Below are 25,887 nucleotides of genomic sequence, written 5' to 3' on the forward strand. Positions count from 1 at the left end.
CACTTTAGATAACAGGGTATTTACTACAGGTCAAGATCTTCCCTGAACTGCATCAACAACATAGATGTTGTATGAGGGCCAAGTCAGAGCAGATCCTGTCTCTGTATTGCTACTGCTCTGAGGGAATAAACAAAGGAGCTAATCAAAACTCAGAGACATTGGTTTATATTCTGCTAACCTCCACTAAGACAGTTTTCCTTGGGGTCAACTTTCATGCTCACATGAGTACAAAACACAGGGTTTTAGCACAGGTAGCACCCATCTATACAATTTGTTGAATATCGATCTTTTCTATAAAGTAAAAGACTTTCTTCAAAAAAAACCTTAAAAACTTCAATAATGGTTTGGTTTTTTTTCCCTCTTTGTCTCCCAGGTATCCCACGCAACCCTGTCGTTTTGGAAAACTTTTATTGCTTTTACCAGCTTTACGTTCGATTAGTCCGTCCACAATAGAAGAAGTGTTTTTCAAAAAGACCATTGGGAATGTACCAATTACAAGACTGCTTTCAGATATGTACAAATCCAGTGACATATAAATTACCTTAAAATAAACAATCAGGATGGACAGTTTGAGAAGAACTTTTATCTACGGAGAATAAGCCTCAACTAACAAAATCTACAGGAAGCATAAGCCTGGGAATGTTTAGCCTTTAAACCCATTGACAAAAAAATACCCCGGTAGATATGATTCTGCTGCTCTGAACAGAGTGATTTAGATCATGGAGAGAATGCTTTGTTCTACAGAAAAAGTGAAAGTGGTTGGAATTTGGCTGCTATTCCTGTTACTACAGGATGGAGGCAATTCAGATGCCAGTCATAGTTAACAAAGACTCTGCTATTCTCTCATTTAACTGGCAGATCTGAGACAAAATGTGAAAGAAGGTACTTTAGTTTGTTCAGTATTTGGAACTGGGTGACCAAACTTGGCTTCTGTTGTAACACGAGATGCAGTGGCCTTCAGAATTGTTTTGAAAGTAGCCTATGTTGGGAAAATGTTTTTAATATGATAGGCAACATTTAAGACCAGGTTACCAAAACATTGCTTCTGCTATAATACATCATGAAGTGGCCTTCAGAACTGATTAAAAAGTAGCTTATGACGGCAGCTCCATTCTTCCTGCAAAATGAACTGGTGATCTTTGATGTGGATGTCACCACAATTCGTTCATTTAACATCTCAAAGACAGAAGAGCTTTATACACATCCTCCTCGACCTTCCCTCCTTCCTCTTCCACACACACAGACACACGTTCACACACACACCTGAAAAGACACAAGTCAAGAAAGGAAGACTAAAACAGCAAAACCAAATACAATGGAGATGACTGCTTCAGTGTCCTGCTGGCTGTCCCGATGGCACAGTGCTGAAACCAAAGGCAACGGTGGCCAAACTCTTTGTCAGTGAGATGTGCAGAGAAGTGAAATGACTATAAAAAAAAAATCAATGGAAGGAATTTTATTTCAAAGAAATAAAGGTTGTTGACTGATACAATGCTAACAATTTCCAAAAGTCTCCAATGCCTTTTTAGAAAACTCCAGGTTCTAATTTTGAAGCCTTGTTTGCCTACACCCTCTCACACACAAAAAAACGTTATAAGCTGCTTATTTGATGTATGAAAAATGTAGAAAAAACATTTAAAGATAGCTGCTGTACTTTTCAAAATTTGATTTGTTATTAGGAACTAGCACTGAGAAAAATCAGCACTTGGACTATCATAGAATGAGTAAAACTTTTCCTGTACAAAGTGGATTAACTGATTTGTGAAGTTAAAAAGTTGTACTCATTGTATTTACAAAGAATAAAAATATATTGAATTTAAATTACCTTCCACTTTTCTTTTAATGCTTGTCCTTCTACTTCTGAATTACTTTCTTCCACTGTACCCTACCTACCAGGGTACAGATATATTATTCTCTAATAAAATGGATTGCTTTGGATGCTGTGGAGTCTCCATCATCAGAGGTATCAAAAACAGGTTAGACAAACATTAAAGGAACAGCTTAGGTGATCCTGCCTTGGGTCAAAGGAACCTTAAGGTCCTGCATAGAGCTGTTTCATGTAATTCAAATATACACCTGCTGCAAGGTTCCCTTCTCCAGGAGCTGACACAGTGCTTTTTCTAGGACACAATACTAAACAGATCAGAGGTCTAACCTAGTATAAGTCTCTGTTTTGTGTTTTTACAGTTTTTAATATTGGTGGATTGTGCAGCTAACAAAGGGTGATGAGTATAAAACCACTGCTTCAATTAAAAAGATTCTGAGGTTTTATTAAGGTGTCCAATTGTGTAATCACACCGAAGAAAGAGGTAAGCAACTCCCAATGCACAGAACAAGTTGGCAATAGGACAAGGGAAATATAACACATTGTTCATATGGCAGTGAGTGACCAAAGAGCCATGCACGCTAAAATGACAGGTGGAAATGTGCAGCGTACATCAATGGTTCACTGGTTTTCAGTGTCAAGGAATACAGATCACAAGCGAAATCCTAGCTCCACCGGCTCCAAGCACAAAAATCAGATGCATTTCAGAGGTCAAAGTTTTCACCTCAACTCTCTTCCATTTGCACAGTCTGCTAGGTCTCACATTCTATCCTTTCCAAGACAGCCAGACCATAAAGTATACAAGACCAGTCTTCTGATGAGCCAGCTGTGACAAAGCATGGACTACAGCGCTTCACAACATCTATTAAAACTAAAACCAGCATGGAGCACCTGAGAGTGCATTTACCACAGGGCATAGCACATTCTTAGAAAGAAGCCAACGAACACCTTATGAAGTGTTCTTCCTGCACCTGTGATAACCTGCAATCATTTTCTGCTCTCTACACTAAAAACAACTGTACAGGGCAGAAAAATCAATTGTGGTTCTCCACTCTGTGACAATTCAGTTTACGAGCTACAGAAGTTGAACCCAGTGCTGTGCCGAACCCCATGCCAGAACACTCGTTTCAGTAAGATTCATGCTGCTGTCCTGGAGCAGCAATAAATATGAACTGCATCCACGCTGCAAGGCAGCTGGACTCTGCAGCGTGCTGTAGTCTCAGTCCCTAGATCACCCAGGCCAGAAGATGCAACAGAGTGTATTGGCTTCCTCGCAGTTGCAAAGCAGGCAGGGCAATAGGTGCACGCCCATATCTCATCCTTTTACCTGCAGGACCTAGCCCAGCTGCAGAGCGGACTCATGAGCTGGGAACAATGCCCGGCTCCCTGTGGTTTAGGCACGGCTAATCTCAGATCATGTCTTCCTCCCAGTACTGCAGATTGCACAGGAACAGAACCAATTACACTAGACTAGAATCAAGGTCTCTAGATGGCCTTCAAGAACTGAAGGTGAGGTGAAATTCCAGAGTCCGGTGCAGATGTCCTGTCAACCTCAGAGGTTAACACTCCAAAGTCTTCACTTTGGAAACAGAAATACTTCCACATCAAGCATGCAGCTTTTCCCTCTTCAACTTAGTATTTATTTTCCACAGCAAATGATACAGATTGTGTCATCGTATTGTAGGGATAAGATGGGACATTGATTTCTGGAGGTAGCTTCTCAGAAAAGAACATTTGAGAAAGGAAAAATAATACATTACTATGTATCTAAACCCAAATAATAAAACTTCACATACATTTAGCCCTTCTTCCCCATTTCTAAGAGTAAGTCAACTTTTAAGTGTGATTTAACAAGCACAGGGAATTTTAGAATTAATTTTACATTAATGAAAACTTATTGAAAAAGCTAGACTGTGTTGAAAGCGAGACAGCTCTGGGTTGCAAGTGGGCTCTGTCAGTTTTGGTCCCTGGTTTCATGAAAAGGACTGATGATAGAATCACAGATGATCTTGATTTGGAAAGGACCCATAAGGATCATTGAGCCCAATTCTCTGCTCTGCACAGGACTACTTAACACCAAATCAAACATCAGCACACTCCCTGCCATCCTTAGGCTCAGGTGCTTTGGCCTACACCTGTCAGTTTGCACTGGGAGTGGGCCAAAGGGGTTCCACTTTATACTGGGACAGGGCCCAGTCTGTACTGGGAGAAGCCAGGAGATCCAGTTTGTACTGGGATATAGCTTGGAGAGATTCAGCAGTCTTTACTAAGTATGAAGGAGAAAGAGCAACTATTTGAGCATCTAACTATTCAGTGTAGCTAGTCAGGAGTACTACATGTAATCCAGCCAGCTACCCCTGTTTTGTCAGTTCAATCTTTTACATCCGAATTTCCATAAATGAGGTTAATAGTCTTAGTTAATTAAAACTAGTAACTGTGCAGGATGTTCTAGACAGTAGCAAGTATATACAAAGGAAAAAGCAGCCAAGCTAAGTCTAAGCCAACTTGTACTGTTACCAAACAGCACACAACACTGGATCAGATTGCTGCTAGTGTTCTCAAATCCATTTTCAAGAGCATACGGATAGGTAACTCCCATGTCACATTTGGAAGCACTAAGGAAGCTTCTCCAGCCATAGAAGCATCTAGTGAGGGGGTGGGGGAGCAGGAAACGAAAACTCCAGCAGTATTGCTTGTGAACTGTCGTTCAGGCATCAACAACCTGCATTTCACCAGTGGTCATACAAGCACAATGCCACAGCTTCCCTTTCCTTTAATGATCAAGGAAGTGGCCTATAATCACATAGCAGGCTTGTATGATTTCATGTCCCCAGCTGTAGTTGTAGAGCAGAGCTACTTTAATCTAGGACTGAATTTATAATAATGGGTTATATCAACATTCCTTTCTCTGTAGGATGGTACAGTTTTCACTTGTTACTTGAAGCTGGATCGGTGCTTCTCATGCCAAGTAGAAAGGTACCCTCTTCCTAAACTTACAGAAGCCACAGATCTGTTGACTGCCTACCATAAATGGAGTTCCAGCTTTGGCTCCGCAACACAGGAATAGCCTTCAATACCTTTATATGCTCTTTAATACTTGAGCAGCGAGTGCCAGCATTTAAGGGTATTTGGCGCTGGCTGTTAGTAACACAAGGCTACATTGCAGAGGAGCATCACAGCAAGGCTGAAACACCAGTTCACTTAGTATAGTCAAGTCCCTGCTTCTCAGAAAGCATGAGATACCCCATGCTCAAGGTCAAGAGTGACAAAACATTTGAAGTGCATTTTCACTTTTATTTCAAAACTTTAGACAAGTTATTTAGTATATAAATTTGATTTTTTCCTCTTACAGAATATAAAGATAATTCCCTCATTACTTCAGTATAAAGTGTTTTACAAGCTTGAAGACAATTGCATAAGTGTTTCTCACACAAGGAATCAGAAATAAAGCAGTCTTTCTACAGAAGTTCAGACAGATGACTACCTCGGAAACAGCATAACAGTTTAGTCAAATACAAGTGAACGTGTGACACTACAACTGTGAAAGTTCAAGTAAGGCCAAGTCAGTAAACATTAAGTCATTGCAAATAAGAGTGGAAAGGTTTGTGAGACATTGCAAGGGGTGGATAGTCTCATAGTATAATACTCTTAAATCAAGGATTCAGAGGGATTTAGCTAGAAGGCAAGTGAGTTCTTTAATGCTATAAAGCATATGCAAAGACCAAGCAGTGTACTGATGTTAGTGGAGACTTCGTGCCCGTTTATCCTCAGCATGCTACCATAAACTACAACCTCTTAAAACCAAGCATAAGAACCACTAATGTTTGAGAACAATGTTTCAGAACTCAAGTATGTCTTATTTTGGATGGTGTGTAGTTTTTGTCTATTACTTCATCTTGCAAGAACATGTGAAGACAGCGCTCGTTCTGTGCCAGTGGGTGGCCTGCAACCCTGGAGAGGAAAAAACAAGCATTAGTGCTAACAAGTTGGGTCTACTTGCAGCTAGCCAGCACAGCAAGATTTCATACCAACAACCTATGGTTCTGCACTTAGGCATAGATCCCACTTCCAGTTCATTGCTGGCAACTACAATGATGTCTAGCAGCAAGATCTGTCGCTGTCCCCCACGTGAAGTTAGCCTATAGAAACCCTGAGCAACCTCTGATCATTTGGAAGCGTGTTATGCCATCATCTGTCACCTACAACTGAGAGAACTATCCAAGACCCCATCCTAGCGTTAGGAAATCTAGAGTGAAGCAAGCCAAGTAGATTTTTACAGGTCTTCATGTCTTTGACACGGGATACCTTTCCAAAGGCTGCTGAATCCCTCAGTGCTCAGTCAGTAGCAGTTAACCCAGGCAGAGTTACAGACCTACTCCAACAGGGGTGTGAAGCTCTTCTGAAGGCTCTGACACTCTTTAGAGCAGTGACTTACCATGGACACTATTCCTAGCGCACACGAGCAACACTGATGCACAGCCAGAGGGTACTGGCTATTCTGTTAATTACAGATGTCTTTAGATATCGAAGATAGGAGATAGAGCGTGTCTGCTCTAGACTAGATCTGCATCTCTACTGTAGATTTAGTTTTGTTCCACATATAGACGTAGCCACCATCCTTTTAACAGTAAAGGAGCTGAAACTGACTTAGAAGACATCGCCAAGCTTGGAGAAAAACCACAAGGCATTGCATTTAGTTCCTTAAAATACCACACAGCCTTCTGTGTAGGTAAAAATCTAAGAGAATCAGAACCCCTGGAAAGTGATCACTTATGGATATGAAAACCCAAAGCAGTTTGGATTGAAAAAAAAAGTTACATCCAGGTCAGTCAATCAAGACAGGCTTCTTCCGCTGAGAAAGCCCCCCCATCCTCGCTAGGACAGCTTGTGTCAGTCTTATGGTCCCCATATCTGTCAGAACATTTCTACCCTAAATGGAAGTTACTAAGTTAAGCACATAGTCAGCTCCAGTGGCTCAGCACTTCTAAGTGCTTTTATGCATCTTCTACAAATGTATCTATTGTTGCTTATTTCATGACAGAACAATTCATTTGTCACTTCTCATGTGTCATTGAGAGTGTCCTTTAATGAGGAAGTTGAACTCTCCTATTCAGCATTGACAGATTATTTCTAGTACAGTAATAAAACTTATCAATCTTGCCAGGTTCTAGTAAATGGGCAGCAGTCTCAAGCACTAGTTAACAAGGAAGAATCTAGAATAACTAGTTTGAGTTTCTTACCCCCATCAGACTGAAGTTGCTGGCCTTGAACTTCAGGAGAAAGATATACAGGAGAAGATGGGGCAGTGACATATTCCTTCTCTCTTTCAAGAAGGCTGGCAAACTGGTGGCTGAATTGCAAGACTAGATATGATTCAGCTCTTTGTTTCACATGAATACCCCACTCTGCATTGGTGTTGCCTCAGTATTCTTCACTAAGGTGACCTTACACATAGCAGCTACTACTTCAAAAACTTTCATATATCCCCAAGTCAGGTTCAGGCAGACAAGAGCACTGCAACATAGCCACCCCTGTGAATGTCATTTAGGTAGTACTGATGGTGGTACCAGCAAGCTGGCCCAAGAAAGCTGACTCAAGTAAGCTGCACTGCTGTGACTTTGACAAAGCTTCTCAACAACATCCATCTTAACACTCCTGGATATCAAGAACCGACATCGGTACACCAAGATTTTTTTGGTTGCAGTGATACTGTTTCTGAGGGACTCTCCTCTAGTTCTAGAAGCCTAGACCAGCTTTGAGAACACAGTAACATGAATGTGTTATGCAAATTACCTTCAGGTCCAAGATCACTAGTACCCAGAGTACTCTGTATAAACTTTAAAGCTTCTAGATGGTTCAAAACTTTAATTAATAATGTTTGCTTGATGAGTTGGTCATGCCACTAGAATAAATTGATGAGGTTGAATAGCTAGCAGTTGTGCCTGAGAAGCCTTGTTCCAGCTGTACTCAAGTCTTCCATCATATCAATATCTACATTAACAGTCTGCTTTTATGTTTCAAAGGAGGAAAAATTGACCAAGAAGTTCCACACTTCCACAAGATCAATGCATTACTTGCTATAGATCTGAACAAGTGATACCAGTAAACTGGCCACTCCATTACTGTCAACTATACTGAGCTCTTCAGAGATTCCAGTTGAGTGTTTTGCTATCAGCTGCTTCAGAACATAAACAGCCCTCTTCCCCCATATACTGCTAGATTTTGCATACAAAACTTTCAGTAAGTGCACACCTTCCTCATCTAATGTAGATTTCTGAGATTGCATGGATAAAAGTTGTACTTTACAGTCATGACTGCCTTGATTGTACAGGCTCAAAAATCCCAACACAGTCCATCTTACTGTAAGTGCATCTGCCTCCATGTAGTGTAAATGCTAAACTAGATGCCTTGCAAATTCATTCCACTCATCTTTAAGCAGAGGAAAGAGCAGTCTACAGCATTTTAGCTGCTCAGAACCATTAGAAATACCTGTAGATTGAGCCTACAAGCAACTATGTTAAGAAAAACTTGGAGATTTTATACCGCTTATTTGCACAAGATTGTTTCAGTAAACTAGTCACTTGCAACTCTAAGCCACATGCCTGAACTGACAAGCAGATTCTTGTAAATTCTGCGTTAAGTCACAGGCATCCTACGTCCCTGTTAAACAGCACTACTGCTGAACAAGATTAGAATGCTAGTGGAACTGACAAGCTTGAACTTTTGAAGGGAGCAGTCCCAAATTCAGTTGGTCTGAACAGTGTTGTCTCTAGAGACCAGAAGAGCCAGTTAACAGATAGTGTTAATTCTTACCCGCTGTTTGGATCCACATGGCTAAAGAGATTAAAGTAGCTCTTCAGGTCAATATACAGACAGCAGTTAGTAGCGTCAGATGGTAGAAAGAATCATAGGACTGTTATAATTTCTGCTTATCCTTTGAAAAGCAGGGACAAAACTCAAAGTGTCTATTTCAAACTGCATGTGTATGGACCTCAGGTAGTGTTTTTACATCTTCAGATCTTTACATCTCTCATGATAATTAGAGAAAATATGCATCATTATACAAGCTGATAATATCTCGCATCTGCAAAGTAAACTGCTGTAAAGCCTACTGTAAGCTCCATTGTTTACCCAGTGGAGGATACCTTTTCAGAAATGAAAAAGTAGAACTATTTTGAATGCTATAATTTTAGTAGTAATTTGCATAAATTAACACCACTGCTAACATTCATTTCAGCTGTTCAGGTAAGCATTAAAATATCCAAACTAAACACTGAATGAGCACTGTTAGTATGTCCTACTGTGAGAATATGTGAATTATATGTATAGTATGTAGAGGTGCTACCATAGTTAGATGTTTAGCAGCTTTAGTTCAGTTTTCCAGAGCTGAGTTCCAGGGTTTGTTTCTAGATAACTAAACCCAACACTTACTTGTTTATAAATTGTTCAAGAGCCTGCTTCCTCTCCTCTATAAAGGCATCATCAAATATGCCATCATCTCCTCGGAAGGGGAGCTGACGGAGAAGAGCTTTTCCTGGTAGAGGTGGTACCACAACCTGAAAGATTTAGGAAAGTGTCCTTAAGTGCAGCCTGTAAGCAAGTTTATACACCTCCTGTGCCACCTCTTCCTCCTACAGGATTCATCAATCACATCCCCAGTGAAGTAATAAAACATCGCCAGAGAAGAACAGTATCTGCCCACAGAGGTAAGTTGAATTCAAGTAGTTTAACTCTGAATTAACTCAAAACCATTAAACAGCTTCTATGATATGACCAAGTTTACTGAAAGACTGACAACAGTTTAGTTTTGGATATTTTCAACCACAATATCTGCTCTATATGCTTTATAAAATAATGGTAACACTTCAGCATCACTATTGTGTGTCTATGAAAACTTATATTTGCCTTTCATTTTACCCACCTTGCTTTCTCTTTCTAGTTCATTCCTTAGCCATTCAAAGTCACTGTATCTTCTTCTGACCGTAGATTCTTTCAATTTGAAGATAGGTAGATTTGTCTGAAAACAAGAACATAAGCTATTGATTAGGTAAGTTAGAAGTTTCGAAAACAGCTTATTTCTTGCTTCAGCTCAAGTTACAAGTTAGCGCCACTTCAGCAAAAACATTATGGAGAAACACTCAAGATACAGGAATAGAGATAAAGCCCTATAAGCTACATGAGTAAGCTGTGCCTCAAACTGCTTAACTGTGGACCCCACCTACATATATGGCATCCTAATCACTGGTATTTTGCCACCATACCACCTAGGAGAATAGCAGATTTGCTGGCCCCTTATGCTTCCTAAGACTGCACAAGCGCCTTCTGTTCTTACTGTCTTGAGAGCTGGATTCCCAGTGCCAGTACAGAATTGGAAGGCCAGGGGAGAGAAGAAGTCTTCTTAATCCACATAGGCTCCTCTTACTGCACTCAAGGGAGCGTTTCAGGTACAGCATAGGACATTAACCAAGCTTCCTGTACTTTCCTGCTACCTGATACAACATGGCCTCCAACATCTTTAAAAACAAAACCAGTAGATCTTACAGTGCATCCATTCAGGCCAGATAAAGCTGAAGATGTGATAGTACAAGCTGCCAGGTTTGTATAGCTCCAAAGAAGCCAACAAGGCTGAGATGAACACAACATTCAGTGCCGATGACATTAGACTGTTGCTACAAAGTTAAACGAAGCAGAGCGTGATTAGGCAGAGCTTTCCTCAATGAGGCTAGGAGTCGGCACCCAACTCTAATAGCCTTGAAAGAAAAATCAAATGGGAGCAAGACTATAATGCTGCACAAGACCATGTTAAATACATGAGCACCCTGATATATGTCTTTTGCACTAACCTGTGCAAGAGCCTATATTACCCTCTGTTCATTCTTGGGGTACAGTGTTATCTCACTGCTGTAATTCAACGCACATGTTATTTTAAGAGTAGTAATTGAGAGAACACTCTCCTGAAGACATCCCCAAACAGAAAGCTCCAAGACCACAATCTGAAGCTTAAATGTCATTGAGACAGCAAACTGGCTAGAGTGTTACAAAAATGTATGTAGGAGTTATGACCTACTAAAAGCAAGACCAAAAGTCTGTAATTGCTATACATAACCAGCAGTAACAGAATAAAGCTTACCATTGTCAGACTGCATATTCACTATCAGTCTTAATATACCCTTAAAGAAGGCTCTTGAGGAATACCCTAGGAAGCTGATGTTCAACTGGAACTACAGCTATCCACAGTTTTCCTGGTGGCATAAGCACTCAGCTAGTGCCTGTTATTTTTTGTTGTTTTATTTTAAGTTGCAAGCCATCTCTCTCAGCTTCTGGTCACAGTTTGAGTAAATACCCCTCTATAATATCATCTGTAGGATGTTATGCTTAAGCTATTTAGTGATACTTTTGGCTGCTCAGAACAGGTTTGATTGCAAAGATCCCTTCCTGTACTAGGCAGGCCTATGACTACGGGCCATTGTATTATTGCCAGCCAATAACAAGTTTCTGGCTGCCACAGTTCAAAAGTACTTGAGAAGTTAGTTGTGTACTTTCACATGATGCTATTTAGGCCATGATTTACAAGTGACAAAGTGCAGAACAGTATTTCGTTATGAAATCTCTTATTGCTAAAGATCTAAAAGTATTCAAGCTCTCCTTCCCAGGTAAATCATTGTTGATTGTACTAGTGACTAATAACAAAATTGCACTTAAGACTCTTATGCCATAAGTCAAGCTTTATAAATAAACACTCTTGTCTTGATAAGAATGTGCTACTCAAGAGTGAATAAAGCTAGGTTTCCCAGAGTGCATGAAGGAGATTCCCAGAAGTTAAGTACTGGATTATTTTTCTCTGATTTCAGCTATTGGCTTTTTAACCAAGTTCAGCCTGCCACATTACAACATCAACTCCTTGTCAGTGTCTCGGGTAGAAAGTGCTTTACAGTATTTAACATATAGGCTCTCACCTGCAAAAGATATTCCATTCTCCTCTCAAGTTACTTATAAGAAGGATTAGAACTAAACAAAAGCAGCTAAAAACCACCAAGTTCCCAGGTCTTCAGGAACTCTTTTCATGCTTCTGGGCACAAGCTCTATAAAGTTAATCTCTAAACATCATATCAGGCTTACAGGTACAGTGTGGGGGTAGAAGTACCAGTTGAGCTCATTTTACCTTCTACATTCCCTTTTGAACTTGACATGCCAGCCCAGCCAACAAGTCAGAGAAAAGGACAGAATACTTGTTTACTCTGAGTTGAAATGTCTTCTCCAGTTTTGATCATAAGCACTGGAAACATTAAAACTAGAAGAGTATGCTAGAAGGCTCCCATTAAATCAAGTGGCATATAAGTCAACTTGACAACTATATGCTAAAAAGAAAGTGCACGTCCCCTGACCTTTGGCCTAGATACAAATTAGAGTTATCTGTTGATATCAACTTCTAAACCTCATGTTTCTTAAAACCCAGAAACTGCAGTAGTTCTTCTTTCTCTAGAAATCACAGAATCACAGAACAGTCAGGGCTGGAAGGGACCTCTGGAGATCATCTCTTCCAACCCCTTACTAAGACAGGTTCTCCTAGAGCAGGTTGCACAGGATCATGGCCAGACAGGATATGAATGTCTCCAGAGGAGACTCCACAGCCTCTCTGGGCAGCCTGTCCCAGGGCTCTGTCGCCCTCAGAGTAAAGACATTCTTTCTCATATTCAGATGGAACCTCCCTGTTGCCCCTTATCCTGTCCCTGGACACCACTGAAAAGAGCCTGGCCCCATCCTCTTGTCACTTGCCCTTCAGATATTTGTAGACATTTGTAAGATCCCCTCTCAGTCTTCTTGTCCCCAGGCTAAACAGCCCCAGCTCTCGCAGCTTTCCTCATAAGGGAGACGTTCCAGTCCCCTCACCATCTTCATAGCCCTTTGCTGGACCCTCTCCAGTAGTTCTCTGCCTCTCTTGAACTGGGGAGCCCAGAACTGGACACAGCTCTCCAGGTGCAGCCTCACCAGGGCAGAGCAGAGGGGCAGGATCACCTCCCCCCACCTGCTGGCCATGCTCCTCCTAATGCAGCCCAGAACAATCCCACTGGCCTTCTCGGCCACCAGGACACAGTGCTGGCTCATGAGCAGCTTGCTGTCCACCAGAACTCCCAGGTCCTTCTCCACAGAGCTGCCTTCCAGCAGGTCAGCCCCAGCCTGTACTGGTGCAAGGGTTTATTCCTCCCCAGGTGCAGGACCCTACACATGCCTTGGTTGAACTTCATTGGGTTCCTCTCCGCCCATCTCTCCAGCCTGGCCAGGTCTGGCTGGATGGCAGTGCTGCCTTCTGGGGTGTCAGCCACTCCTCCTTGTTTTGTATCATCAGTGAACTTGCTGAGGATACACTCTGTCCCTTCATCCAGGTCACTGATGAACAAGCTGAACAATAAGTTAAATCAGTATTGACTGAGTAGCACTCAGATATGCAGCTGTTAGGATCTATTTAAAAAAAGCAATTTGAGAGCCCCGTTTCATACTGCTTAACCTATTTACATCTTTGTTCCCCATTTTTAACTCTGGATGTATTCACATCTGAAGTTACTGTGTGTGCCTTTCTCATTCACGATTATTATAGTGTTTGACCAGACCACTTTTTTCCTACAGTAAGAAGGGTTTCTGCATGTCCTACTGCCTCCATCTACTACCATGGATAGATGGTTTTCATTAAGCAAGCCAGACAGCTGCTGAAGCATGTGTTCTCATTAGCCAAGAATTTGGTAGAAGGAGACAAGCCTAAGGTGTCAGCAGAAACTTTAAACTTCTATTGAAGTGTCACTTCAAGATCATACCAGATATAAAAAAGTTATTCTCAGCTTCAGTTTATGTTGAGCTATCCTTGCTTAGTCACCGAGGTGCCAGTAGCTATCCTCAACACTGTTAATGCTTTGTTTGCCTGCTAGAACAGAGGTAAGAGTAAGGTACAAAACTTGAAGTCAGACTAGTTTCATTTTTAGAAACATTCCTCCCCATGCTCATCCAGCATTAGTGTTGGCTTTTTAGCCTGCTGATCTGTGAAGTCTATGTCATGAAACTCACGACCCAGTTTTCGCATAGCCCCTGGAGCACAGCTCATTCCTCTGACAAGTTCAGCATAATTATTGCAGCAATCATTTTACAGTGCAATAATTAGTCTCACTTATCGAAAACATTTCCAACAACTGCCTAGTTCAAAATAATGGCTCTTAGCAGTTTGAATGCAAGCCCTCAACCTGAGAGGATTATGCATTACCCAAGACATTAGACAACCATAAGTCACCAGTCACAATTGCTGATAAAGCATTATTCCAGAAGGAACAATAAACCAGCTCTGCCCAAGTCCCACATAGCCCAAAATTCTAAGCATAGAAAGATGCTAAGACCAGGCAGATTCTGTCTAGCACTGGTTTTGTACCAACTATATGCAGACAGCCTTTAGGCTTTCTGACTACTGTTAAATCAACAGTCTGTTCTGCTGGATGAGTTAACAGCCAAGCGAGTACGCTACAATAAACATAGTCAGAACAGATGCAGAGTTAAATTACATAGTTAAACAGCAGATGACAAACCCAGACCCTTAGGTCACTCCTGCGCTCCTCCACTCATATACCAAATGAGTTTCTGTAGTAATTTATCTAGTGTTCCCTAATGGAAAGCAGTGGTTGCCTGCTAACAGATTTCAGGGCAAAACCCATATTCACAGTAAGCGTGTTTCTTCAGCTACATTATGTTATTACAACGTGTCCAAACTACAAGTCCAACTCCAAGCTCAGGAGGTTCCCAATTCATATCAGAAGCAAGTGACAATCTTAAGACAGTAGCTTGGATAACCAGAAAACAGCCTTTGGCTGTTACTACAACGAATCCCTGAACTACGCCCAATTAGAAGTCCAAAAATTGTTTATGTATACAAGTGAGGAGACTTCCACAGGCAGAATACAAGTAGTTTGAGTAACAGTCAATACTGCCCATTCAGCTTCAGATACACAGCTCACCAATGCAGCCATTCTAGTACATAAGTTACCTTGAATGCAGAAGGAAAACGAGGTACTTGAAATAAAATTAATTAGCATTATAAATGAATGTAAGTTTTCTGTTACCTAGACAAGTTTAATTTATAGAGTGAGTAGAAAAAACCTTGCAAACAGCTCCTACATATTTGTTTCCAGACATAAATTGAATGCAAATAGCGTTTGGGTTCCTTCAAGGAGCATGCCGACTCTCCACAAGACTAACCCTGAATGTCACTGCAGCCCAGCCCACCCCACAACTGCAGAAGCTCCACAGCTGTTGCTGTTGAAGTAAGTTTGATTAATTTCCTTATCTGCCAATGTAACGCTCAGCAGCAGCACTGCATTGCCATGTCTCCCACTCCTTACAGACTCAGAATAAAGCTCCACTGTTGCCACAGCACCCACTTCGATGTTACATTTTTAAGCAGGTTATGGTAGCCTTGATACAACTATTTCCATTAAAATAGAGTGAAATACAGCACTCAAAGTGCTCAATTTTGATAGAAGTTTGTGGCCTTGACTCTCAGAAGCTAAATTCGAGCTTCTTACTGTCTCTTCATACAAGCTGTAATCTTTGTCAAGAGACTACACCCTGTGGGCTACATTTAGTCACCAATGGGAGCTCTGGGGTATTACAGTACGTAGCATTCAGGGTGGACAAAAATGATTATGGTTTTCTTAATGCAAAAGCCTGCTGTCCTTTAGTACAAGAAGCTGGCTCCAGCAGTCCACTGTTATTGCAGAAACTTTGCCAGTGGTTTGTTTCCTTCCCGACTTGACATAAGCAGCTGCCTCCCCATTTCCTACAATTATGAAAAGCAAGAAAGAAGGCAAACATGCCCTAAACTTCAGTTGCTAGAAGTTTAGATTTTTGCTGTGTACTTTACCGAAAGAAAACCTCTTTCCCCACTGCAAAAAGGTCAGATAAGAGGTTGTTATTTTCCCAAGTTTCCTTTTGATCAAAGAAGAGTTCTACCGCCCCTTTTATCCACTTGGTGTCCAGGTCTACTGAGGGTACACTACATGCAAAAAGTCTAAAGTTAATAGAACGCTGAAAAATCTGACCATACATACACACCCAAGTTTCAAACAATGCTGACTTAAGCTATACCAAGAACTATAAAGCTTCCCACTCCACAGTGCCACAACACAGAACAAGGATGTTTTCCATCTAAAGGACTAAGGCAGCAAAATCCCAACATCAACACAACAAGGACTATTGGTCTTTAGACAAGAGCTAACCCTTGCCAAGCCCAGTGCCTTCAGTCCAGAGTTTCTCTAGGAAAATAAGCATAGAGTGCCTGGGGTTTTGCCAAACAGCATCTACCATCACCTGATCAAGTCCACCAACATCATGAACAGCTGAATTATGGTATGCCACAGTCAAAAGGCTCAAAGCATGGTAAGTCTAGAAAAACAGATTTAGCGATGCTTTATTCTTCAGGCTTCATGCTCAGAAGCCAGAGGTAAAAGCAGGAGCCCACTTAAAGGAGGACACATTCAGGCAACAGCTTTTGCAACACCCAGACAGAATCAGTAACTCTAGATAATTGTTTCAGGGTTGGAAAGCCAAAGCCTCCTTTGGAATACCAAATATTCCTTTTAAAGGGAAGGGATTGCTACTTTTACACAGTTGATTTAGTTTACTGTAATGTTACCATTCATCCCTTATTGAGAAGGACTGAAAAGGGATCACCTGAAGTTGATGCTTTAGCATCACTAGCTGACATCTACCAGCTACAGTCAAGTGGGGACTAAAAAAAATTTGCAGTGAACTGCTGCAATTGCTATTTTTTATTGGTTTTAATGTGCTTTGCAAGCTAGAGACAGTCCAGTATCCCTACACTTCAAATATGCAAAAATAGATGAGCAATATAGAAGCAGGTATACCAAGTAGCAAAAAAAATCTCTTTGTATTTCCATTTTTATTGGAGCAGCACTGTTTGCATTCTTAAGTAGCCACCTAACAGCTACAAAAACACTGATAGCTCCTGTTTGTTAATTTGTAGCATACCACAACACTTGGCAGGTTCTGCAGCTTAAGCCCGTAGAAAGTCTCTGAACCTTTATTTCCAGGTATAGTGGTGGCTTTAAACCACTTCAGATTAGTTTCATTTTCTTCTGGATTTTAGAGTAAAGCTGCTATACACTAGCTTATAGTTATACTTTCAAGATTGGCTTTGTGACCAACACAAACTATACTGTCATATGACCCAGAAGATTCTCCCATGACAGAAGCTTTGAGCTGGATTCTCAAGAAACAGCCACAGAAGGAGTATGTTCACAGACGTCTTCAGTTTGTGATCAGGATATAAACCCAAATATTTTACAATGTAAGGGCTTCTCCATCCTTCTCTTGTCAAAAAAGTTACGGCAGTAACCACAACTTCAGACCCTTCAATCAGTGCTGTAACTTCACAGGACTTTCAGACTACGTACTTGCTAAAATAGCCTCCAGTAGCACAACTGGCATTGCATTACCAACTAAAAAAACTCTGAATACTTTCCCTACAGTTAGAAGCTCATAAATCTACATTGCATTATTTACTTCCCCAGATGAAAAACAGTAGACCTGACTGCTCTAAAGTTCAAGCTGACACTTTCCTGGCAAGCCATCTAAAAATAAAGATGTATCAAAACACTCTGGCATCACATGCCTACCTGGATCACAGCCATCTGTCCTACAAAGATTAGGCATTGTTCCGTTTGATTTGGTCTGTTCAGCACTGTACTAGAGTGCACTCTTAATACATGACAATCAAGGCCTGCATTGTATGCACAGAAATAAAAGAGTCCAAGTCCCCAGTTAAAATAATATACTAATAAAGAAGTACTATTCAAATTTGGTTATTTTATTTACACAGTGACAGACACCAACATCAAACTAGTTTAGTGCCTTTGGACTAGGCTCTTGAACCTAGTTTAATCAAAAACCTCTACAGAAAAATCAGCTGCTCAGAGCTAATACATGCAGTAGACTTGTAAATCTATTCTCCTTGCTTTGCAAGTTTCTTTTGTCCAAGCCCTTTCTCCCTAGTCAGTGTCCTGGGAAGTTCTTAGCCTTCCAGCTATCCTTTTCTGAATCACTGCTCAATGGAACAGTTAATGTTTGAAAGGTGCAGTACCTGGGCTGTAGAACAGAGAGCCAAAGTCAATAGAATCAGTGCATTTTTGTTCTTTGAAGGAGTCTAAAAATACCTAACTGGTAGCAGTATCTAGAAAAGCATATTAAAAGAGTAATTAACTACAGTTAGAGCAGACTTAGTGTGACACAAGATTTGCAGTAGTAGAAAAATAGAGCATTAGTGCTGATTATGCATCCCTAAACACATCCACACTGAGTCAGTGTTTAGTCATTACTCAACCACAAGCTTCACGACTATGAAACTGAACAATGTTGAAGCTAACTACATGTCCCAGCTGCTTTGATTCTTCCCATGGTGGGAGAAGTCTGCAACTTCAAACCCTGCAAAACACATGAAGGACAGGAAATTTGGTACCATTCAAGGACAGATCATTTCAAAGACACATTCACCAGCTCAAGAGTGCCACTTCGCAAAGCCATGGCATAAGACAAGTGCTTTTGAGCAAATTATACTTTCAGTTTTACTGTCCGACTCAATTTGATCACAGAAAATAGACTCAAATCAGTCACTTGAGTCAGAATAGTGTAAATATGCTGAAATGCAAATGCTGTATCCAAGCTAGGTCTTGGAAAAAAATGGGTTAAGATAAGACCAGACTTTCAAAAGCAGCACAAGTTTAGTACTTTAATATACTTTACTTGCCTGATCCTTTAGGACCAATACTATTTCTAACACTGGAGGCACTTCAAAGCCTGTGTGCTCATTTCCTTCCCCACACTAGGCCTACACAGTCAAGTACCTTTGCAGGTCTACATAAGTCTTTCTGCAGAAAATACAGGAAAGGTGACTGCTGCCTTAAAGAGCACTAGCATCACCCATGTGACATTTCACAACTGGAAACACAGCAGCAAGGATTACCTTTCTACACCTCAAAACAACCCACTGAGCTGTCAAACCTTGAGAAGCTATGGTGTGCCTTAATGCTGAGTTTAATCATACTGACTAGAGGCAACAGGCCATTCAACATTAAATAACAGAACCAAGATGACAGACTTTTTGTTTAACTTTGGCTGGACTAAAAAGAACTCTTTAACTACTTGGACTAGTAGCTCCTGTAACGGGTATTTTATTTTAGTTCTGTCAGTTTGACTATTAATGACTTTCCTGCAATTTCTCACTAACCATGAACAGATAATTTAGCCTTTTAGTCTAGGTGACAAACCCAATTAAAGTGGGCAGCACAGAAGCCAATACAGAAACAGTAATAGATGTAATAGTGTGAATAAAGCGATATCTTCCCAAACATAGCAAGTTCCTGGACACCCACATGCTTTGTTGACAGTACTCTAACCAATGTGCTTATCTCCTATGGCACTGCTTTTACAGTGGGTGTATGGCTCTGAAGTGCGTCACCAGTTGCTGGGATTGGAGTTAGCTTGTAAAGCTTATGACTTGTCTCCTTAAAGGATTTAGCAACTGAAGCTGTTGCACAGAATCTGAGCAAAGATGTTCCTGTTGACCCACTTACCAGGAAATCTGTCTCAACTACAGTAAAAGTCAGATGATATCTGGAACTGGATTGAGGATTGCAGATACGCTGTAGGACAACTGTCACTTGTTCTACGTTTGCTTGCTGGAATTTAGAGGGAGGACTGGCTTACACACCATAAATAGTAACATGCTCTTGTTGAAAAGTGTTGACATGCACAAGCCCACCCTGAAAAGGTTTAACAAGTAGAAGGGAGCCATCACCCCTCTGGTGGCAGCTCCTGAGTGAACAGCTAGTAAAGACTCATCAGAAACAGCATATGGCATGCAAGAGTATTTACACTGAGAGCTTAACTGTTGGTTCACATTCTTCCTCAAGAGGTAAGGGCAGCAAAGCAGTTTGTTGTATTACTTTAGCTGACAGTCTAGTTGATTATGTTAGTTTTAACCATTGCACAGTTACCATACTGTGATCGTCTCGTATCTTTAGATACAATGACTACTTTGTCAAGTTCTATTTCACTAGAAAAAGCACTTGGGGCTTTATACCCTCCTGCATTGTTCTCCTTTTTAGCTCACCCTAAGCCTTCACACAAAGGATACCTCAGAATGGTACAAACTCACAGCCTAATGCTGCTGCTGAAAAGCAAATTCTCAAGTACCCTGTACATGACCCACCCAAATTTGCCATTTTAGCACTGCAGGATGGCATTTTTTTATCATTTACCATTACTGAAGAAATTTGACTTTCATTGCCAAGCTGCACTGTAGTAGCATACCACAGCATTGTGTGCCTTATAGTGGTTGTTATAGTGGAAAGCTTTGTCATAACCTTGTCCAGTTTGCCAAGAACAAAACATTTTTTAGTGCAAGTTCAAGCTCAGAAAGTCAATACCTTGGCCAACTGACCATCTGAAGTAAGCTGCCCTGCTGGAAGTGCTATATATGTTCTAGCTGCAGCACTCATGAGCTTAACAGCTTGTTGAAGTGCCATGCACTTAGAACAATGCACAGCCACCCTACTAGTCTGCACAGAGACACACATGATGAAGAACTTTCCTAAGTATTGAAATATAACCAACTTGCTTATCCAGTAGTTTACTGCTGAGCACTCTACCCAGAACTTTTGAGTTCCCCATTAGGCTTTCCAGCTTCCACCAGAACTTGATGAATACAGCAATACAAGGACTAAAGCATAAGGTTGTTCCACTTGTTGCTTTCCAAGAAACAGACATACTTCAGCTGCAATACCAGTAGAAAACTTGCCAATAAAAGCTTTGAGGGAACTCTGCAGTATTTCACACAAGTATATTTTGCAAGGTACTAGTTATCAGACATCAGCTTAAGAGTCTTCTGGCAAGCTCAGTCTTCCCCCAAAAAAAAGTTAAGCTTTGAGATTCAGACAAAGCAATAAAGACAGAATTACCCTTGGACTGAATTTGTAAACACTATGGCAATGGTACAAGTCTAATTGCTTCAACACAAACTTGAATCTCAGTGTCCTCTCTGACAATTTTCTGGCTTCACATGATCTCCAGCCATAACATGAGGCTGTCCAGTAGCTTCTACCAGGACTTGGCAACAGTTAAGCAATACATACCTGCACCACTTAACGTTTTAATGTTAACATTAGTTGAAGACATAGCTTTCCAGATGTGACACAGGTAACTCCAGCTTCTGAGGTTTGTTCTGCTGCTACTACTAGCACTGTTGGGGGAAGCTACAGCCACTACTTTCTGTGACAACAAGCAGCTGTAAAACCACAGAGGCTAGCTGGTGGCTATTGTCTGCCACACTTCAACAAGCAGCTTGTAGTACAAGGTCTAACTTTTAGAAATACAATACTACAGCAATTCAAGTTTGAACTCTTCTCCCATGCTGAAACTTGCGTATTAGCAACATGGTCCGTTTCTGCTAAGAAGCAGTTAATTGATACAAGTTTAGACAGCAAACAATTCTGCATGACTTGTATTACCTGCTCTATAGTCTTCCAGCATACAGAGATATAAAACTCAATTTTACAGTTCATGATAGCTATGAATGTACATAGCATGGATGCAGTATGTGTACAGTAGTGCCCAACTGGAAAGGGAATGATCATGTATCATATAAGAGACAGCCCTGTATACAGGCATGCATATATGCATGTAAGGAAGATGGAGGAGACAATGTTTATATAGCAGTCAGACTGGGAATAAGAATAAAGGTCCCAGTACTGTCACAATGTATGTTTGTTCAAGTCACTTCTAGGTCTCCATTACAACAGGAATCCAGAATTTTCTACCCCAAATAGTGCATGAGCTAAGAGTAACCTGTCTCAAAACCTGCTTTCCTTTCTGCTGAAAAACTTCAGTTGGGAATTTTTAAAAAATAGTATTTTTTTAATCCCAGCAAATCTGGTCTCATTCTCAAGACCATATCATGGCTAAGTCCCTTTTGTATCATCTTGCCTGCATCCAGCAATTCCAAATGCTCAGTCTCACAGAAAGAAGAGTCATCAGGAACTTAAGGCACAAATACTTATCAGCAAGGTAGTTAGATCTTTCTGCCAAGTGGACAGCTAGGGTCTTGACAAGGGCAGTGTAATGCAACACAAGTCAGCAAGTTCTAGTTTGTCCTCCTACAAAGGCCAAAACACAAGCTGCAACTGATATAGTTTATTCTTCCTACCCTATGGACATGTCCTGAAACATGAGGATAGCTACTGGACACAACAACTTGGAAGCATCAGAATTAAAGTATCCTCCCTAGTAGCTTTAGATCTCAGCTGATTTTGCTTTTTTAACTTAAGTTATACTAAGCTGAGAACTTAGACCTTTAATACCAGAAAATCCACACAGGGTTTTAAGTCTTGCCTGAAGAATTTTAGCGACCAAGGCAGCAGCCCTCACCTGAGGCCTTCCCTGTCATGAAAGAATGTGCACTCTGTGGTGTTCAGCAAAAGAAGAACTCATATGGCAGAAAATGTGTGCAGGGAGTCAATGAGGCTTCTTCCCCCTCTATTACCACCTGTAATAACTGACCAGGTTCAATCAGCTGTGATGGAGTAAAGCTACACAAGGTAGTAAACTCAACCACAAGCTACAAAAAGCTAAAAAATTGTAAGAGGTCATCTTTCTCAGCCCAACTTATCCCTGGCAGTATAGACTTAAAGGGTCCCTGCCTCAAGTCCCTACCAGCCACAGTCAAGTGCCACGCTGCAGATATTGCATTTTTCCATTCACCCCTCCAGGCCCTGCTTATGAAACTAGAAAGACCGGGGAACACAGTAGTGGCTTCATGTAGCTTTTCTCAAGCTCAGGACTACTAGCCTTTAGGGCAAGTCGGTGAACACAGCCCTTCCAGCCAGGAAGGGGTCTAGTACTACTAAGAAAAACTATTTGATAGCAGGCAGTGAGGAAACAGCCCTGTTTATCAGGCAGTCCATTTACATTTCAGGTACAGAACAAACCAGGAAGCCCTCCCCCACATACCTGCACCTCATCCCTTCAGCCAGCTTTGACCCAGCACATGTGCCCACTGGACTGACCTACACGTTCCCCACGGGTTTTTGAGGCTGCTGGAACGCTGAGCCTGACCTCCTCCTCAGGGCAGATCCACCCATACTACTAAATCTCAGACAGCTGAGGGCTTGCCCTCTTCTCTTTACCAAGAGGCCGGCGAGCCATGGCTCCCTGCACAGCAGCACTTCAGCCGAGCGGCAGCTGCGCGCAGCCGTGCCCAGCGAGCGTTTGCCCTTTGCTTAACTCAGCCCAGACGAGTCGACTTCGCTACCACCAGAGCGTCACTATCGGCTCCAGCTGCCCGCCGGAGCCGGGGCCTGCTCCCGCTCCTGCCCGGCCGTGCCCTACCCCCGCGGCGCTACGCGCCGCACCGCTGCGGAACGGGCCCCGAAGGGCACGACGGCGGCAGCCCCGCACGGCCAGCCGCGGCCCGGCGGCGGGGACACCCCTCCCGGTTACGTAAGGGCCGGCCGGAGCCCGCGGCGAAGCCCAGCGCCCACACAGGGGCTCCGCGCCCGCCCGCCCCCGCCGCCTATCTGCCCCCGCCGCGGAAGGGGCAGGCGCGTACCCCGCGGGGCGCCCCCGGCCTCCCGCCGCGCCAGGGCAGGGGCGGCCCGCAGCGAGCGGGGCCGGGGCCGGCTCCAGCGCGCCCCGCCGCCGGGCCGAGCCCTCACCTTGACGCGGATCTCGTAGGTGGTGAAGCGGCCGCGGCCCACCCCCACCGTCTGCGGGTTGCCCACGTCGATCTCCAGGAAGTTGCTGGGCGGCCCGTAGGCGTCGTTCAGGTTCTGCGGCTTGCTGATCAGCCGCCGGGTGTCCGCGATCGTCTCGGCCATGGCGGAGCGGGCGCCTTCCCCCCGGAGCGCAGCAGGCCGCGAGCGAGCGAGCACCGAGCGCCGCCACCCCGCGCCGCCCGCCGTCTTATCGCGCCGCAGCCAGCTGACTGCCCGGCAACCCGCACCCACGCCGCCGCGGCCGCGACGGATGCGCCCGCCGCCCGCGGGCAAGGCACGCTGGGCGCTGTAGTCCTGAGGGGCCGGCCCGCTCGCCAGGCCCGGCGCAGCCGCTCGCCAGTCGAACTACAAGCCCCGGCGGGCGCGGGAGGCGTGTCGCCGCCGCTCTGCGCGCTGGCTCCGCGGGGCCGTCCGCTGGGCGGGCGCCGGCCGGGGGGCTCGGCCCCGCTCCGCCCGGGGGCAGCGGGGCTGCGCGGGGTGTGGTGCGGGGCTGCCCGCCGATTGCCCTCTCTTGGGGCCCGCCGCGGGTCCCCTTCTGTCGTGCAGGGAGGGAGCAGCTGTGCGGGCAGGGGTGCGGCCCTGCCCGAGGCGGTGCGGGCGGCCCGGGCGGCTCGGCTGGGCCCGGCCCTCGGTGGGGCCGAGGCGGGGGCCGCTGCTGGGGCGGGGGCGCGGGTCAGGGGCGCAGGCGGGCAGCGGCGGTGCGGTTCGGCCAGCGCAGCAGCAAGCTAACCGGTTTTTCCTTAAACCAAAGAAAGTTCTAATAACACACGACAATAATAACGCATCACTCCCGGCTGCGGCTTTTCACCTCCAGCTCTTAAAGAGTGTGGAAAGGAAGGATTGCAGTTCATTACGAGTGGGGAACCCCAGGTAGGTTGGGTATATTAGACAGAAACATAACCTAGGTCTCAGTGTAAGAGAATAACAAATTAATTTTGCAACAGAGTTGCTAATGGACGTGAACAAAGCTGTACATATTGAGATCAGGGAAAAAAACCAAAGGAAAAGGCAATGCTGTAACGTAGATAGGAAACTGTGAGAACCAGGATGAAAAGACTGAATAGGAAATGCTGTATATGCAAGGTGTTGGGCAAAAGGAATCAGCCAGGTACAAATGTAGGCTGGAAGAGATGCCTGCTAAAATCTCTGTGTTGAAGACAGAAGCCGAGGTTGTTGACCCATGCTGCAAGCAAGGTGGCAATGTTGCCTGTGGTAGCCTTAAAGCTTCAAAAATTCTTGAATTTTCACAAATGATATGCATTTAACAGCAGTATAACCAGCTGGCCCATATTTTATTCAATTTGCTAACATTTCATTCATAAAGGATAAGAAAAGAAAATTGTGTTTACAGAATAATTAAAAAGGTATTTTAGTAACCGAGAGGGATAGAAAAAAAAAAGAGAATGAAAGAAAGGGAGAAGGGGAGCTGATGTAATTGTTCCCTTCCAAGATGTAAGCTTTTTGATTCTTCAGTACCTGATTCAAGTAGATGGTGTGTTAAGATAAAAGAAATGTTGCCAAAGGAAGTGGAATATTTACCTTCTTGATGTACCTAGGACATCAGTGAATAGAAATTACATTAATCCACTGCTAATATTTCTAAATGACTCTATCAGAGGTCTTCCAGGGTTTTTTTGTATCTGTTAACTGTATCCCTCCAATGATTAAATGCATATATCATTTTCCTTCCTTCCTTATGAAAGAGTTCAGGAAATGCTCATTTACTATCCAGGTAGAATGAGACTGTAGAAAAACTAGTTCTATTTTTTCTAAAGCTCTGTGTCTTAGGCAGCAGGCAAAGTGGCAGGCTGCCCAGAGGTCACATCTGAGAGACTCCAAGTTAACATCCAGCAAGTTTGGTTAACAGTTGTCTATGTTAATAAAAAGGTAATCAGAAAGTAGGGATTAACCCAAGGTACAAAAATAGCTTATCCATATTACCAGTATGCTGTAGGTGGTTCGCTTGGTAGCTTTTCTGTGAATTTCCTGCTCATCACTCCTCCAGTATTGTTTCTCCCCCTTCCTAGTGCACCTCCCTTTCTTCCTTTTTTTTGCTAATAGCTGCCAACTATTCATTTTATAATTATAAACAGAAATTAAGCTGACAGAGTTTTACAAAGCGGGAGTGAAAGGAAGCCTTACCTGAATCATACTAGTTATTAAACTGGTCTTGCAGCAAGGCAAGAAAAAACTCATTAATTCTACTGAGATTATATGTGCATGCATCTGGATAAGCTTTTG

The 25,887-nt window shown here is 42.9% G+C and overlaps 2 protein-coding genes across 3 annotated transcripts in view; one reads left to right on the forward strand and one right to left on the reverse strand.

Annotated features, from left to right (window-relative positions):
• Window positions 1-5,312, forward strand: part of NR2E1 (nuclear receptor subfamily 2 group E member 1) — a 20,664-nt gene extending 15,352 nt beyond the window's left edge. The window contains 1 exon segment of the mRNA XM_037391469.1: window positions 374-5,312. Coding sequence (XP_037247366.1) covers window positions 374-536 — 163 coding nt within the window. The 3' untranslated portion in view covers window positions 537-5,312.
• On the reverse strand, window positions 5,099-23,903 carry SNX3 (sorting nexin 3). 2 transcript variants are annotated; one of them, XM_037391470.1, is made up of 4 exons: window positions 23,587-23,895; window positions 9,747-9,842; window positions 9,257-9,381; window positions 5,099-5,776 (listed from the first exon to the last, which is right to left on the reverse strand). In XM_037391470.1, exons 1-4 carry the CDS (start codon window positions 23,746-23,748, stop codon window positions 5,671-5,673), a joined length of 489 nt encoding a protein of 162 aa, XP_037247367.1. In that variant the 5' UTR covers window positions 23,749-23,895; the 3' UTR covers window positions 5,099-5,670. The 2 variants fall into 2 exon arrangements, with proteins under 2 accessions (XP_037247367.1, XP_037247368.1); XM_037391471.1 differs by lacking the exon at window positions 9,257-9,381 and having other exon boundaries at window positions 5,717-5,776; window positions 23,587-23,903.
• Between the last annotated feature and the right edge of the window lie 1,984 nt (window positions 23,904-25,887).

Source organism: Falco rusticolus, chromosome 6, assembly GCF_015220075.1.
Source record: "Falco rusticolus isolate bFalRus1 chromosome 6, bFalRus1.pri, whole genome shotgun sequence".
NCBI lineage: Eukaryota > Metazoa > Chordata > Aves > Falconiformes > Falconidae > Falco > Falco rusticolus.

Coding starts and splice junctions, on each gene's coding strand:
- SNX3 (XM_037391470.1), bottom strand. CDS start 23,748: ATGGCCGAGACGATCGCGGACACCCGGCGGCTGATCAGCAAGCCGCAG. Junction 9,843..23,586: donor CCTACGAGATCCGCGTCAAG/GTGAGGGCTCGG, acceptor TCTTGTTTTCAG/ACAAATCTACCTATCTTCAA. Junction 9,382..9,746: donor AACTAGAAAGAGAAAGCAAG/GTGGGTAAAATG, acceptor TAAATCTTTCAG/GTTGTGGTACCACCTCTACC.